This window comes from Protomyctophum bolini (assembly GCF_963924005.1).
Source record: "Protomyctophum bolini genome assembly, chromosome: 12".
In the NCBI taxonomy this organism is placed as follows: Eukaryota; Metazoa; Chordata; class Actinopteri; order Myctophiformes; family Myctophidae; genus Protomyctophum; species Protomyctophum bolini.
Window position 1 is genome coordinate 32,678,615 of NC_137873.1, and position 14,477 is coordinate 32,693,091.

A 14,477-nucleotide genomic window follows, 5' to 3' on the forward strand; every position below is an offset into this window, starting at 1 on the left:
TCATCTGTATCTCAAACTGTGGCATGCCTAAAAATAGCACACAAACACCTCTCTAATGTCCAGGTGTTAATAGTCGAATCGGGGGACAATAAAATAGACCAATTATGAAATGTAATGAATGTTGGCAGTGGCATGTTGCCCGTTCATAGGTATGCTGAACGGGGATCAGCCACTAATCTGGGAGAAACCTGCCTTTGTCTAAGTATATCGTTACATTGTCCCTTTAAGAATGCTATGTATGTCAAACACTCTCTTCATTGCTCGAGCAGAGAACAAGAGAACAGGCCACCAGGGAAAGCTGAACCCAAAAGAATGCAGCTCTCTGGCATTCATTAACGAAAGAAGCTAGCCGCTCTGCGGAGGGACGGGCCTTTCACTGCTCTGTGGAAGGACGCCGAGGTAAAGGCCTTTCATTGCTCTGTGGATGGCTGGGTGGGTTGTGGAATGTGTGGAGAAGAGCAGAGCGATAAGGTGACCTGGAGTGATTGGATGTGCAGAGGAATAGGACAGTTATATTTTGCTTCCCGTGTAAATGTCAGGGTGCTTGAGTGAATTGTTAAAATTCCACCCCATTCAGCACAATCATCACGAGTCAGGAGACCAGCTTTTGCATATATTAGAATATTTTATTGCTTTATGAAATGTTGCATGAATTTGATTTTAACAACCTTCATATTGTTAGGAGTTCACAGAAATGTCTTTGCTTGAGGTCAACACTTGGTTGGTTGGTATACACAGCTTGACATGACCGTGATTGTCTGCACATAACTTACATAATAAAACATAAGATAAACTCTTTGGCATCCTGCTCTCAGCACTATTATACTAAAATAATACATCTGTATAAAATATATATATATATAATTAACCTTTTTGTTAGTTCAAAGCTCACAGTAAACAAAAACCAAAAACGGTGTAGTTTGCAGCTTTTATCCTTATGACGTTCAGACCAGCAGATACGCCAAATCAGGAAATAACACACACACACACACACACACACACACACACACACACACACACCTTGAGAAGGAGAATATAATCACAAAATAAGATGAAATCAACGCCATGCCACATCACCCTACTAAATAAAATAAAATAAAAAATAAAACAAAAACAAAAAAACATTGTCTTTTCTACATTTCGCGTCACTACACATACTTCTGAGCCTTAGTAGAACCAGCTACTGAAGCTTTGGAAATATGAACAGTGAGACTATAGAAATCAACAGTGTTTCATGTTTTATGAGTTTAAGAGCAAAGGCGAAGTTTTCCCAACCAGATAAATTCCAAGAGAATAAATTAACTCAGATTAACTCAACATTTCTTCAGGGGGGGGGGGGGGGGGGGGAATGCAGGTTGGGAGTTCACAAAGATAACCTTGTCCTGAAGATCGATCTAGAGGGGCTCGAGGCTTTAGCTAATATTTGGGGAATGTGGAAACCGGATTAGATAAATAGAAGCCTCTTGATTCTGTGAACAGGAACAAGAGGGACAGGGGGGGATAGTATAAATGAGAAGCAATTATTATATAAATACTTTGGCATACACTCTCTGAGAACATGTTGCACCGTTACAATCCACAATACTGTCTTGAGTACCGCAAAAGATTCACATTTTGGTCCCCCAGACGGGGCAGCCTCCCAGCAGCTGCCCAGCTCCATGAGACAGACAGAGACAGAGCACAGCTCTGTCTCTTTAAATGTGAGATCAGTCTTTTTTTTTTCTCTCTCTCTCTCTCTCTCTCTCTTCGTCTTCTGTTTTTTAAACACACATTCTGCTGTCTTTCTGCAACATTCCTGCCACGTGTAACCTCTGTGTTATGTCCAACCTCTACATCAATGACATCGACTTTCGCTCTCCACAGCCGTCAAGGAAGACTCTTCTTCGTCAACTCTTTATCGTTTTCTTTTGTGTCCAGAATCAAACAGTCTCGTCTTTGTTTTTAAATGAATATTTCGACCGCCTCGGATTCCAGGTCATCTAAGCCTCTGAATGGGTTCAAAGGCAACTTCGGTGGTGCTGCCTTGTCTGAAAAAATTTAAAATAAAGAGAATGAATAATTATATGAATGTTTAACACATTTAGTACCGGAACTGCATCAAAATAAAGGCGCTGCTTGCGCCGGAGTAATCGCCAGAGTAGTGATCGCTTCCATTTTGAAAGCCATGAACCGGAAATACTTTCTTAAAAAAGTTGACTGACAAAGTGCCATCACAATCTCCGATCATCTTAATATATTTATATACGCTACAAAAAGAGTTCATATTTTGCGGGAGAGACGGATGAGGAGCAGAAACGCAGCGCCAGCATATCGATCCATTCATCACCACGGAGAGCGCCCTGGATGAGGAGATACGAGTCATTCTTTCCGCCGCGCTAACATGGGAGTCAATGACAAGCTAATAGTTTCACAGAGCGTTAGCATACGGCAAGCGAAAAGCGAAATGCCAAAAAAAAAAGAAGTAATTATTCTGAATATTATTATCTCGCCCCGCGTCGTTTGGACGTCGCTAGGACGTCCACAGACGTCTAAGGCACCTCTCGGTTCCAATCCTTATGACGTTTCAGGACGTGTTATGTACAAAATGTGTTAATGAGTAAACATTGAAAAATTTGCCCCGGATACAGCAATCCTGCCAATGGCTAAAGGTCAAAAGAGATTTTCCATACTGGAACAAACCACTCGAGTTAAGAGTCAATAGGTCATCATTTCCTAACCGTGCACATTCCACAAGGCCCCGCATTATGAACTATGACCTGGACAGCTGGCGTCTCATTGGCTGGTTTACGTCATGGTATGGCTAATCAATGAGTGCCAGGAACCATCCATACTTAATGTGACGGCGTCAGGGTTCAAATCACATTTTACATGCACGCAGATGTGTTTGTGTGCTTATGTGTGTATAGCTGTGTACAAACGTGTCCATGCATGTGTGACTTCGAGCATGTGCACTATGCGTACAAATTTACGTAGAATTAATATACAATCAAATTTTCCGCATTGCTGGGTGGCTGGCTGATCTCGGCGCACGCTCGCATACACAATTACACACGCCCGCAAAAGACAAGACGACTCACCGCTGTTGAGCTTGGTTGTGGCCTTCACATCCTCCTCATGGTGGTCGAGGCTACCGGGTTCAGACTGGACAGAGAAACGATGCAGTGGCAACTGTGTCTGGTCGTCTGACAGGCTTTTACCTGCAGGAAGGAAAAGTCAGGAATGCTTAAAATTACATTTGTTTCTTCAACTTTCTTACCAATAGAACCTGTAATGACTCTTCATACCGCTCAGTGTTTAACCAATCAGCCCCTGTATACTTCGTTGACCGAGGTGCCCCAGGGTTTGATAGAAGGCCCCTTCCTTTTTTTACACTCTGATGAGCGGCGTGGAGTGGGAAACCCTCCCTTAGCGCTCACCTTCCTTTGCGTCAGATACGTCGCTGAGCAGCAAAATTATTATAAAAACATGCCAACAACTTGCTGCACGTCCAAACACACACCCCGCTCCACTCCCCCCTCCGCACCGCTCACATGCTCTGCTCTAAACCAATTCTCATTGCTGAAAATAGCATAATCGAATGCCCAGAATAGGGACACTATGTGGTTCATGTGGTTGAAAAAAAAAAAGAAACAGTTTTATAGTCAGTAAAACGACAAAATGTTCTTTACCTCGACTTTTGGCGGTGCAGCTGGCAGTGCTGATGGAGGGAGTGGAGATGGCGGCTCGGAGCCCCGCTTCCCTCTTCGCGAGGGTGACACGGTCCTTCCTCCCCTGGTCCTGGTGCAGCCGCTGGTGAAGGATCTTGATCACAGCATCCTTCTCCAGGATCTGGGCATAGAGAGCACGGATCCTAAGGACAAAAAAACATGAATTAACTTCTTTTGTTAACAAAAACCTGAATGAGGTTTGTGTGCAAGAGACTGCATGCATTGTTAAGTGACTTTAATCAGCATATAGTAACATCAATTATTGAGCGAATGATAAATGATTAAGTAAATCTATCTGGTGTCTGTTGGTCATAGTCAAACAGTGGCATCCGTATCTGTTAACCCGTACCTGTTTTCCATCTCCTGGTTCCTGTAGTCAGCGACTGGCAGGTCTTCGTTGAAGCTGTTATTGGAGGAGTGACAGGGCGAGTGGTTGATGATGGTGGTGTCTCTGTGAAGGGAAGGAGATACTGTTAGGATCAGGTCGGCAAAATCCAAAAGAAAATGTTTAACACACCGCCAGATGCACGCGTATGTAGAAGAAAATACCAGTGCATGTTTAACTCATTTGTCGGCGAGATCGTCTTTTGATATTTATTGATTACGTTTCATAACTCTGCGCACGTCTGTATCACTCCGGTCGCCGTGCGATGAAGTGAAAAGTCAGCTGGCTTATGTTGTCTATGGGAACGGATTTTTATTTTTATTTATTTGCGGCTCATAACTATAAATTCCATGATCGCCGGTTACAAAATGTATGTTTTGGGTCAATTAAATAACATTTGTGCGACATGTCACATGGTGAAGAGGTGACCACCGAAACGGTGGTTAGTATAAACGGAGAGATGCGTGACCACCGCATGGCGTGACGCAGTTTCCGGTGGTCAACCTCTTCACCGAAAACTGGACCATGAATCGGCCTTGAACGTTCTGATCTACGCCAGGCTCACCTCTGTGCCGCGGCGGTGGCAGCGACCTCCATGGCAAACTGCCTCATGGTGCTCTCCTCTAGGTACTTCTGCTCCCAGCGCACCATGTCGGCCTCCAGGGCCAGGATGCGCTCCTCGCGCTCGCGCAGTCGCTCGTGCAGAGAGCTCACCGTCACCCCTGGTGGCTGAGACTGTCTCTGCAGGGGGGGAACAAGACGGAGGAGTTAGACGATGTAGTTGTTGTTGTTGTTGTTACGCTGAAGCAGTGGTCGTCTATATGTCCGTACATGGACAAACGTGTCCGTGGCAAAGACTGTCATGTCCATGACAATTTTTCTCTTTTACACACCATTAGCCTATAATGAGTCCAACTAGTACTAGTGGTTCTCAAATGAGTCCAACTAGTACTAGTGGTTCTCAAATGTTTTATTTGCAAGGAACCTCTTAACTCTGAGAGTGTACAAATGGGACCACGGGTCCATTTGGTTCCATTTGTACAATCTCAGAGTTACAGACCTCAGACCTGTTATGGGTCATTCAGGGCCAGCTCTTTGTGTGTTTCTCATTTTGTATGTCCGTGACAAAAAAATTATTTCGACAAAAATGTCCACCATGGCCCTTACCCCTGCGCTGAACCAACGTGCAGGATATGTCTTGGAATAGGCGGGCGATTGGACAGGTCATTTCTGTGGTGTATATATATATATATATATATATATATACCTGCTGGGCCCTCAGGCTCCGCAGCTCCTGCTCCAGGCGCGTTCTGAGGCGCATCTCCAGGCTCTCCCGCTTCTCGCAGGTCGACTGCAGCTGGGCCAGGGCGCTCTGCAGACGCTCCACCTTCTCCACGTAGGCCCTCTTCCTCCGCAGCTCCTCCTCCAGCTGACGGCCGCGGCCCCGGGCCGTCTCCAGGGCCTCCTCCAGCTCCTCCGACCTCAGGCCCTGCTCGTCTGCCGTGGCCCGGAGGCGCTGCAGCTCCCGTTCCACGCGCTCCCGCTCAAAGTTCTGCTCCTCGTCTAAAAGGTGCAAAGCAAAAAGAAGGAGGCCATGTGGTTAGCGCATGTCCAACAGATGATGGTTAAATGATCATGATTTTTTTGTAATGGTGGTCTCAATCGCACAATTGTGCGTCGTGAGTTAAAACTGTTGCGCCAAGGAGAACTGCATACCAATAAGACACTGCTGGTCGAAAGTCACTTGAATCCCCTTCCCACAAAAGTAAAAATATCAGTCTGCCATTTCTCCCTACGGAGTTCAACCGCCCGCTAATAAGTCCCAGGATTCCGACATCGTGGCTGATGTTCTTCATTTACCCAAGCACTCATGGAATGCCGAGAGGAGGAGGTCGGAGGAAGTGGGGGTGGTGCGCCCTATCCCTTTGACCCACATGGGCCAGAACATTCCTCACTCGGACCACAGAAACACCTCCGCTCTGCTCTTATCCAGGTTCTTAAATAGACAATATAAATCAAGCTAAACAGGGGTTTGGAGGCGGTGGGGGTCTTCTACTGTTGTTTGTGATTTATTTCTCCTCTAGTTTCCCCATTTCCTTCCCTCCAAGCAAGCTGGGCTGAATTCTAAGCCCACTTACCAAATAAGCAGAGGTTATGCAAGTGAAATTCCTGCATGCAGGATGTGCTTAGCTACTAAAGGGCCCCATGGTAGGCTTTCAATCCAATCAAGAATGTTGATCGCAACTGGGGGGGGGGGGGGGGGTGTCACAGAGCATGGGAGAAAAATCTGGTCAGACAGGATGACATACTTACTCTGCTCAAGTAGTTTGGCCATGATGTGCTGGTTGTGGTCGGCAACCTCCACCTCTTTTGCGACGTGTGTCCTGGCATTTTCAAGGTTTTCTGTGGTGGCAAAGTGGGTTCCAGGTTAGTATTCAGATTCACTGTACAGTAGGAGTTACAGTCGCAGTACTACAGTGACCATGTGTCTGTGTCACCACACACTAGAAAACAGGACTTCCACTTGTCTGTGGGGGTTGTGGGAAATGTAGTCTGTACCTCTCAGGTCTCTGTTGAAGTCTTGCAATCTCCTGATCTCCGCCACGAGTCTTTTTCTTAGGGTTTGCTCCAGGTTTTCTCTCTTACTGCTGCCCTGCATCAGGGTCTCATAGGCCTCTGAAATACGCTGGATTTCCTGCTCCAACTATAGGTGACAAGAGGGGTGCAAGAGAGCAGGAGGAAAGAGTGGAGAGATTCTTAGGTAAGCCACTTTGACATGCCAGAGGGCAGAGGGGATATTGGTACAGTACATAAAAATACATATGGGCATGAAGAATGCTATGTATACAGTATAAACAGGACACATATGTGTGTGTGTGTGTGTGTGTGTGTGTGTGTGTGTGTGTGTGTGTGTGTGTGTGTGTGTGTGTGTGTGTGTACATGTACGTACAGGAATTCTAACCCGCACCACTCCCTGTGTGACTGATTTATATCTACATTCCTGAGGGCCAACAGCCCTAGTTCCAGGTGTGAGTGAGTGCACAAACGCGCAAGTACACGACACACATACACACACTATGATGAAACGCACAAAGGCACTCACACAGAGGTCTGGGCAAGCCGCCAGTGCGGGAAAGGTGTGCATGCCTGTGCCTGGGCTGTGGACACACCATTACAGCAGTCACACAGGCATGTTTACTCAGGGCCGCGGCCCGCCAGGGAAAACTTTCCAACCCTGGCAATTATCATTCTTTAAGGCTGAGACAAGGCAATGGCTTAATGACGTAACCTCAGCGGAAAGCAGTTGATTCTTTAAAAGAAAATACATATAATGGCTAGAGTGAGTCCCGTCGACGTCTCACGGCCTGGTTCCATCCTGTTAAAGGTGGAGAGACATGCTTTGGCCTGTTGACTACGGAGCTGACTATGAAACTCGGCACATACGCTACACTATGTTATGCAACCGTTATGCTTGGAGAAGAAAAATAATGACAGCTACTGTCAAGAAAATAAAGGAGGAAGAGTGAAGTACAAAAGGATCCTTTCAGTTTTTAATTATCAAAGCACGAAAGCAGTCGGCCGCCTGCCATGGAGAGAGAGCTCTCTCCCTCTACCCTCTTCTACGTGGGTCAGCTGTGCTGAGGGAGTCAACCACCCTGACATGTCCTGGATTAGACTGAGAATCTATAGCCTCAGTGGAACTAAAGGGCACACACAGCCAGCCCTCCTCTGGGTCAACTACAACAATGGGGGAAGTGTGGACACAGTAGCTGCCTAACGGCCTCCGTTTGTGATTCTGCGGTATGGATGATAGCAGCTGCCACTCTCATCTGTCCAGTGCAGATGAGGGGAGGGCGTGTGTGTGCTGGATGTGCGAGGGACAACTGCTCACTAGGATAGGGTTTCCTAGACAGGTGCTAATGTCTAGCAAGGCATACGCCGCTTCAGTTTTCATCCGACTTCGGGACATGTATGCCAATTTCACTACTCCCCTGGGGCAAGTTTGTGCTGCCTGTGGTCTTGTTCATCTAACTGACAGTTCAGAATTTTAAAATAATCACACTTGAGGGGCGCTCTTATCATCCTACGTCATCACTTTCCGGCCAACTCACTTTTCTGTCCTCTCAGCCAATCAAATCATCACTATGGGGTACATCGAGACAAAGCTGCTGAGCATAGGAGCGCCCCTCAAATACAAGTAAGCACCCCCTCTTTGTTGACCCTGTTAGGAGTATTCAAGTAATATACATTTATTGCACCCTCAAGTGCACAATGTTTGCAAGAGCAACTGCATGAAAGACAAAAGATGGACCCTTTTCCCCCCTAATGGCGTTCTGGTTTGCTTTACCTTTTGGATGCGGCCCGTCTTCTCCCGGTGCGCTTCTAGCTCTTGCCTCAGCTTTTCATTCTCCATCAGCAGCAGTTCCACCTGGTTTGGCTCCTCCAGGCCAGCAGGGGGCAGTCCGGTGAACATGTTGTAGCAGAATGTTTCGGCTGTCTGGCCAGGCTGCGCATACCTGGGGGTTAGAGATAATCGATTTAATTTTTTTGTTGTATTACTTGGCTATAATGTCTTAATTAAGTATGCACATTTCTCATTTCAACAAGACATCAACTGGTCGGTGGAACATAAAGATATCTTGACATGTTGGCACCTTGCCTAAATTGGTCACGGCAGGGCTGTCTCAGCTGGCTACAGGGGTGTGAGAAACAACTATACTTAAGCGAGGCAGCGAGATACGTATCGCTTTAAACACCTGTCCTTCCATTCTCTTCTACCAGAAAACAGACAAGCAGACTCCAGGGCTGCTAAGAATGTGACAACCTATATGGGGAACATAGCTTTGGTGAAAGCATCCAAAGTATCGCAAGCACCTGGAACTATCCTTGTAGTAGTATGCAAGGCATGGCGAACGCTATGTGCACCGACTCCACTGGACATGTTCCCAGGACACTACGGTGATTCACTGTATTTTTGTTTACGCATGCAAGACGCAATGACAGCCCTGGAAGCCGATTACGAGAACGGCCATTTAAAAGATGAAATACAGGCCATGATGAGGTAATGTCTGTGATCATAATGATTATGGCTATGAAAATGGAAAACGGTGCCAGTGTAAACATGAATGCAAACAAACACACACAGTCACACACACACACACACACACACACACACACACACACACACACACACACAGGTTGAACACCGACCCCTGTGTACCTGTGCTGCTGGGACTGCAGAGGCTGTGGCTCCTGAGCCAGGTGGTGGGGGATAAATCCTTGGCCTTGGATGGGGACAGAATACTCTGGTGGTGGACTGCGCTTATCCAGGCCGGGCCCTGTGCTCTGGGGGCCATGTGGGGCATAGTAAGCCAGCTCAGGGTAGCTGTGAGAAGAGGCCTTTCCCCCCTCCCTCTCCAGGGACATCTGCTGCAAGAGGCGTTCGCTGAGCGACCGGGCATGGCCGCGCTTCACCTCCATCAGGTCGGCCTCTTCGTGGAAGTCCCCCTCGTGCAGGAGGGCCTCCTCGTGGAGCTGCTTGAGAGGGCCGCCCGCCGCGGCGACCTGCACAGCAGGGCCGCCCCAGTGCGACGCCAGGTACTGGGAGTGAGCCTTGGCCTGTTCATAAGTGGGCAGCTCCTCTCCGTGCAGCTCATAGAGCTGGTAGCCGTTCTCCGAGTGCTGGTAGTCTCCCTGGTGCTCCTGGCCCTGGGGCTCCTGCCTGGCGGACAGCTGGGGGAACTGGGGGTCCTCCTGCGTGAGGCTCTCGAGCGAGGAGCGGGGGCTTCTGGACGCGTCGCCGGCACTGCCGGGCCCACTGTTGCTGCCGCTGCCTCCGCGCAAGGCCTGCTGCTGGATGGCCAACAAGGTGCGGTTGTCTGTGGGGTTCCCATAGCGAAGCTGCTCTTGGATGAGTCGGTGCAGGACCGTGCCAGACGGTTCCTCGGTGGACGCCATGTAGGACTAGTATGGACGTTGTCGTTATATGCTCGCCGCTGATCTTATAGGTTATAGATCCGTTCTACGATATTCAAGAATCAGCCCCGAACCTGGAAGAGAGCAGAATAAATTAGCACATTGATCATAATAAATAACAAGAACATGAAATATGAGTGTAATGTAATATTTGTCTTTTTAGACCATAATATAGTTAATATTATTCTGAACAGCATACACATGATCTTCTAGGCCCACTGCCTTCCCAACAAGGACACTGACTGACACTGTATTATCTCAATTTATCTGTATAAAAAACAAAAACAAACAAACCACCTAATACAACAATACAAAAACATATGGGGGGAGATTTAATTTCCGCCTCTATAGTGAAGAAATGTTTTGCTTTGTCTAGTCACTGACACATAAACATAAAAGACTGTAAAGTTAAGTCACTAAAAATCATTGGTGTTGCGGTGGTGTGTGCAATCCAACTAAATAGCGACACGTGTGGACATATTTCCTACTACATGCCAAAATGCGTGCCGCAAAAATTCCAATCTCACGGGGGAGCAAAACCGCACGAAAGCCAAATTTAGCCTCTAATAAAACTACATCTTTTCTCCTCGCGAAGTTATCCGGTTATTAACCTTCCGTAAATAAGTTTTGATACGACAACGCAAGTCCAAAATGTTTCGGAATAGAACAAAAATAGCAACAATGTGTGTGTGTTTCTATTGTGGTTAAAAAAAAGGGGAAAAAAGATCTCTCTTACCAGCTCAGGCTCTCTCTCTCTCCCCCGGCGAAAAAGTATTAAACTTGAAGTAATGTCGATGTATTCCACTATTTCCACAAAGTTTCTTCGGTTTCAAAAGTTTCTCATCCCCCCTCGTTGCTGTATCCAACGAGCGGTCGTGGTCTCGTGTGCTTCGCTGCCTGTTGTAGCTGAACTCTGAAATGGTTGTCGAGAGAGAGAGAGAGAGAGAGAGAGAGAGAGAGAGAGAGAGAGAGAGAGAGAGAGAGAGAGAGAGAACGCGAGCGAGCGAGCGCAGGCGACGATAATAAGTAACCGAGGAGGGACTGAGGTCGGAATGACAGGAATGCAAAGCGCGAGGTCCCTCGGGGATCAAAAGCGTAAAACCACACGGTTCCAGCGGGAGGGAGGGAGGGAGCTGAACTGAAACTCTGCCAGTGCTCTTTATTGCCGTGGGGACTTTAGTTTAGCGTAAAGTACAGGACAGTTAGTTACTCCCATAGTTGGAATATAATGAAACGAGGTGGAAAATATTACGGACAGAACAAATGGATTATGAGGACGTCCAGTCGTCCACTAAGTTTGCTTGCTTATTGCTGCATGCATGCATGGCCATTGGCCAAAGAAGCATGCAGCATAGCACAGAGTGACAGAGCATAAGGCTGAATCTGATTATTTTGCACATAATAAAACTTATATTATTTAGAAGCCCATCGGGTGTAGTGGTTCTCCTCAAACATTTTCATGTCAACTCAAGGACTCCCAGTCTCCCAAATGGATGCATATATATGACCACGGACAGAGAAGATTTGTCTTTAAAATGTTCCATAACTTCCATTCCATTTTATTTTTATTAAATAACAAATCTACAAGCAGCTCACAACTGTAATTGTACCATGAGTTGTGAGCTAGATTGACTGCTTTAGAAAATAGGGTTAAGTGGTTAAACTTATTTAGATTCTTTATTAACTCATTTGCTGCTGATACCCTACTCCCCCACCCCCTCCTTCCCGCCCCACCAAGGACCCTAGGGTGCTCATCCATAGCCTGGCTAAGTGGCTAATAAGCCAGACCATTTTTTTTGTGTGCAAACGGCTGATAGCCAGACCCATGGGAAGTACTGGGGTATAGAGAACACATAGGCTAACTGGCCAAAAATATTAAGCCGCCTACCATTCTTTCCAATGCCTATACCAATGGTATCACCAGCAGAGAAATGTTTGTTCCCTCCATCATGTTTGTTGGTTGTAATGGATGCTAAAAGGTGGTGATAAGTACGTGTGGGAGAATGTGTCCTATGTGTGTGTGGGAGATACAGAGAAAATGTGAAAGTGTTGTGCGTGCATACTTTTCCCTCCCTGATGTGTGAGTGCACGGCAGCTGCGGCCATGGTATCTGAGGCCTGCATCGTATGAAGGTTAATAGTGGCTTCCTTGTGACCAGGGAGAATAGTGTCCCTTTGTAGCCAACGCACTGCGCGATGTAATGCACACACACTCACTTCAGAATGCCACGTTGAAGCACCTGCTGTTCCAAGTGTTTCGGATCTCTAATATGCACACTCTGCCTGTCTTCCTTTGGAATGGGCGTAAAAACACACACACACACACACACACACACACACACACACACACACACACACACACACACACACAAATTGGAACGATGCTTTATATAAATAAATAATTTATATTATAATTGTTTATTATTATTCAACAGCCATAGAGCTCAAAAGAGGCAGCTATATTAGAAGAACAGAATACCTTGGGTTTCTTATGGGAATCGCCGCGGGCAAGAACATATCTCTACATGACCAGCCATTATTTTTGTCTTTGAAGACCACAAGACGAGTCTTAGCTATTTACTACCCATATGTATAGACGACTCCAGACGAGGAGTCTGAGTTTTAGACATAGGGCCCTTTAAATAGCAGAGATGTTAGTCATAATAGCCTAATGGTGTCTGTGGAATGGGGATGAGGGAGGGGTGCAAATAAAGAGGCCTCTGATAGTTCTCTTTACAGGAGTGCATTTACTTCTATAAAACAACAAATTCACACACAAACTAAAATAAAACACCCCCACAGCATATCACTGCGATTGATTCAACAGAATGGAGGGTCGCTTTTGGTCACTAGACACGGGACAATGGACTCATAGCACATAAAAATCTATAGGCCCTACATTGAATTGGCATTGATTCGGCAATGGCACGCATCCCTGAACAGCAGTCCATCTCTCTCTCTCTATTAGGACTACCCTCTAATCAAACACACACACACACACACACACACTCTGTCTCACTCACTCACTCTCACACACACGCACGCACATTCCAGTCATGTTTCAGATGGCAAATAGACTCATTTTGAAACCACCCTTGACACTGCGTCTCTGCAAGTGGCATTCTGAGCAGACGACTGGTCAACAAAGAGGGGCACGTTTGTATCTCACTCCTCCGGTGTATTTTGGGAGGCTCTACTCTCTCCACCTTGTTAAAACGGCTTGCTCATGTCACTTAGCACTACTTCCTCTGCCCCCTTCATGGTGTGTGTGTGTGTGTGTGTGTGTGTGTGTGTGTTGAATTCACTCAAAATTGGGGTTTCAAAATAAAAGCCACAATCTTAAAGTTCAGAATCAATGAAAAACATATATAAATATAGATTTATTTCTTCATGTCTGGGTACATTGAGTGAAGTGTATGTATGATTCAACTTTTCATTAATATTGTTTATAAGAAAAAAAGCAAGTCAAGGGGGAATAAAATCGTAAAAAAATCGTAATATTGAAACAATCGTTGAATCACAATCTAATTAAGAATCGCAATATAAATCGAATCGGCACATTATGGTATCCAGATTGTATCGAATCGGGAGGTAAGTGAATTGTCCCACCCCTACAATATAGTATAGCTACATATTTATAGTGTGGAGAATTTTCCTTGTCCTCCCAAGAGATTAAGAAAAGATTGAGGTTGGAAATTTAGGCATTTGTGTTTAGAGGTTAGGATTAGGGGTTAGAGTTAGATTTAAAAATTATACCAGATTTATACTTACATTTGTGCCGGTGTCAGGCACTAATAGGCTATAAACAGTGTTGTGTCACTTGTGAGTAGTGTTGTGAGCTTGTAGGTCGGAACTTATTCAGGTATAACATCTTTAGGGTTCAAATAGCGATAAATTATATAGGTAAAAATGGCATTTATAGAAAAAAAGTAATGTCCTCACAAGTATAGGTGTGTGTGTGTGTGTGTGTGTGTGTGTGTGTGTGTGTGTGTGTGTGTGTGTGTGTGTGTGTGTGTGTGTGTGTGCGCCCTGCTGGCCCCTGCCCTCTATCTCTGCTGGTGGGACAACGCCTCTGGGCCATTTGCTCCCCATTGTGGAACACTTCCTGAGAACTTCCAAAGGAATGCAAGGCCGACCCTTTGAAAGTTACTGACACTCTAAACAAGCCATTACAGTAAATGGACATCCAAAATGGCTTGCCACAAACATTTCTCTGTGTCTGTATGTGGACTTTGAGCCCTCGAGCAGGACAAAAGTTACATCTGAGTTATTCTTTATGTGCATGTGGGGGAAGAGAGTGGCATGCAGGATATTTGAGGGCCATACTCAAAAAGCAATGCTTTGTTGTTACACACGGAAACACACTGCCTCTGCGGTTTTGGTGGAAAGAAGAACACAATATAGAACAAC

The 14,477-nt window shown here is 46.0% G+C and overlaps 1 protein-coding gene across 1 annotated transcript; it reads right to left on the bottom strand.

Moving 5' to 3' along the window:
• Nucleotides 1–1,727: 1,727 nt before the first annotated feature.
• Nucleotides 1,728–10,980, bottom strand: LOC308325548 (angiomotin-like 2a). Its single transcript, XM_080778074.1, has 11 exons — nt 10,805–10,980; nt 9,314–10,142; nt 8,441–8,609; nt 6,652–6,796; nt 6,406–6,495; nt 5,360–5,655; nt 4,658–4,833; nt 4,057–4,158; nt 3,669–3,850; nt 3,078–3,197; nt 1,728–2,027 (listed from the first exon to the last, which is right to left on the bottom strand). Exons 2-11 carry the CDS (start codon nt 10,048–10,050, stop codon nt 1,942–1,944), a joined length of 2,103 nt encoding a protein of 700 aa, XP_080634200.1. The 5' UTR covers nt 10,051–10,142; nt 10,805–10,980; the 3' UTR covers nt 1,728–1,941.
• Nucleotides 10,981–14,477: the final 3,497 nt, after the last annotated feature.

Excerpts from the sequence above, each read along its gene's own strand:
- LOC308325548 (XM_080778074.1), bottom strand. The coding sequence starts at position 10,050 with ATGGCGTCCACCGAGGAACCGTCTGGCACGGTCCTGCACCGACTCATC. Across the intron at positions 6,496-6,651 it reads CTTCAACAGAGACCTGAGAG|AAAACCTTGAAAATGCCAGG; the intron begins GTACAGACTACA and ends TTGCCACCACAG. Across the intron at positions 5,656-6,405 it reads GGCCAAACTACTTGAGCAGA|ACGAGGAGCAGAACTTTGAG; the intron begins GTAAGTATGTCA and ends TGCACCTTTTAG.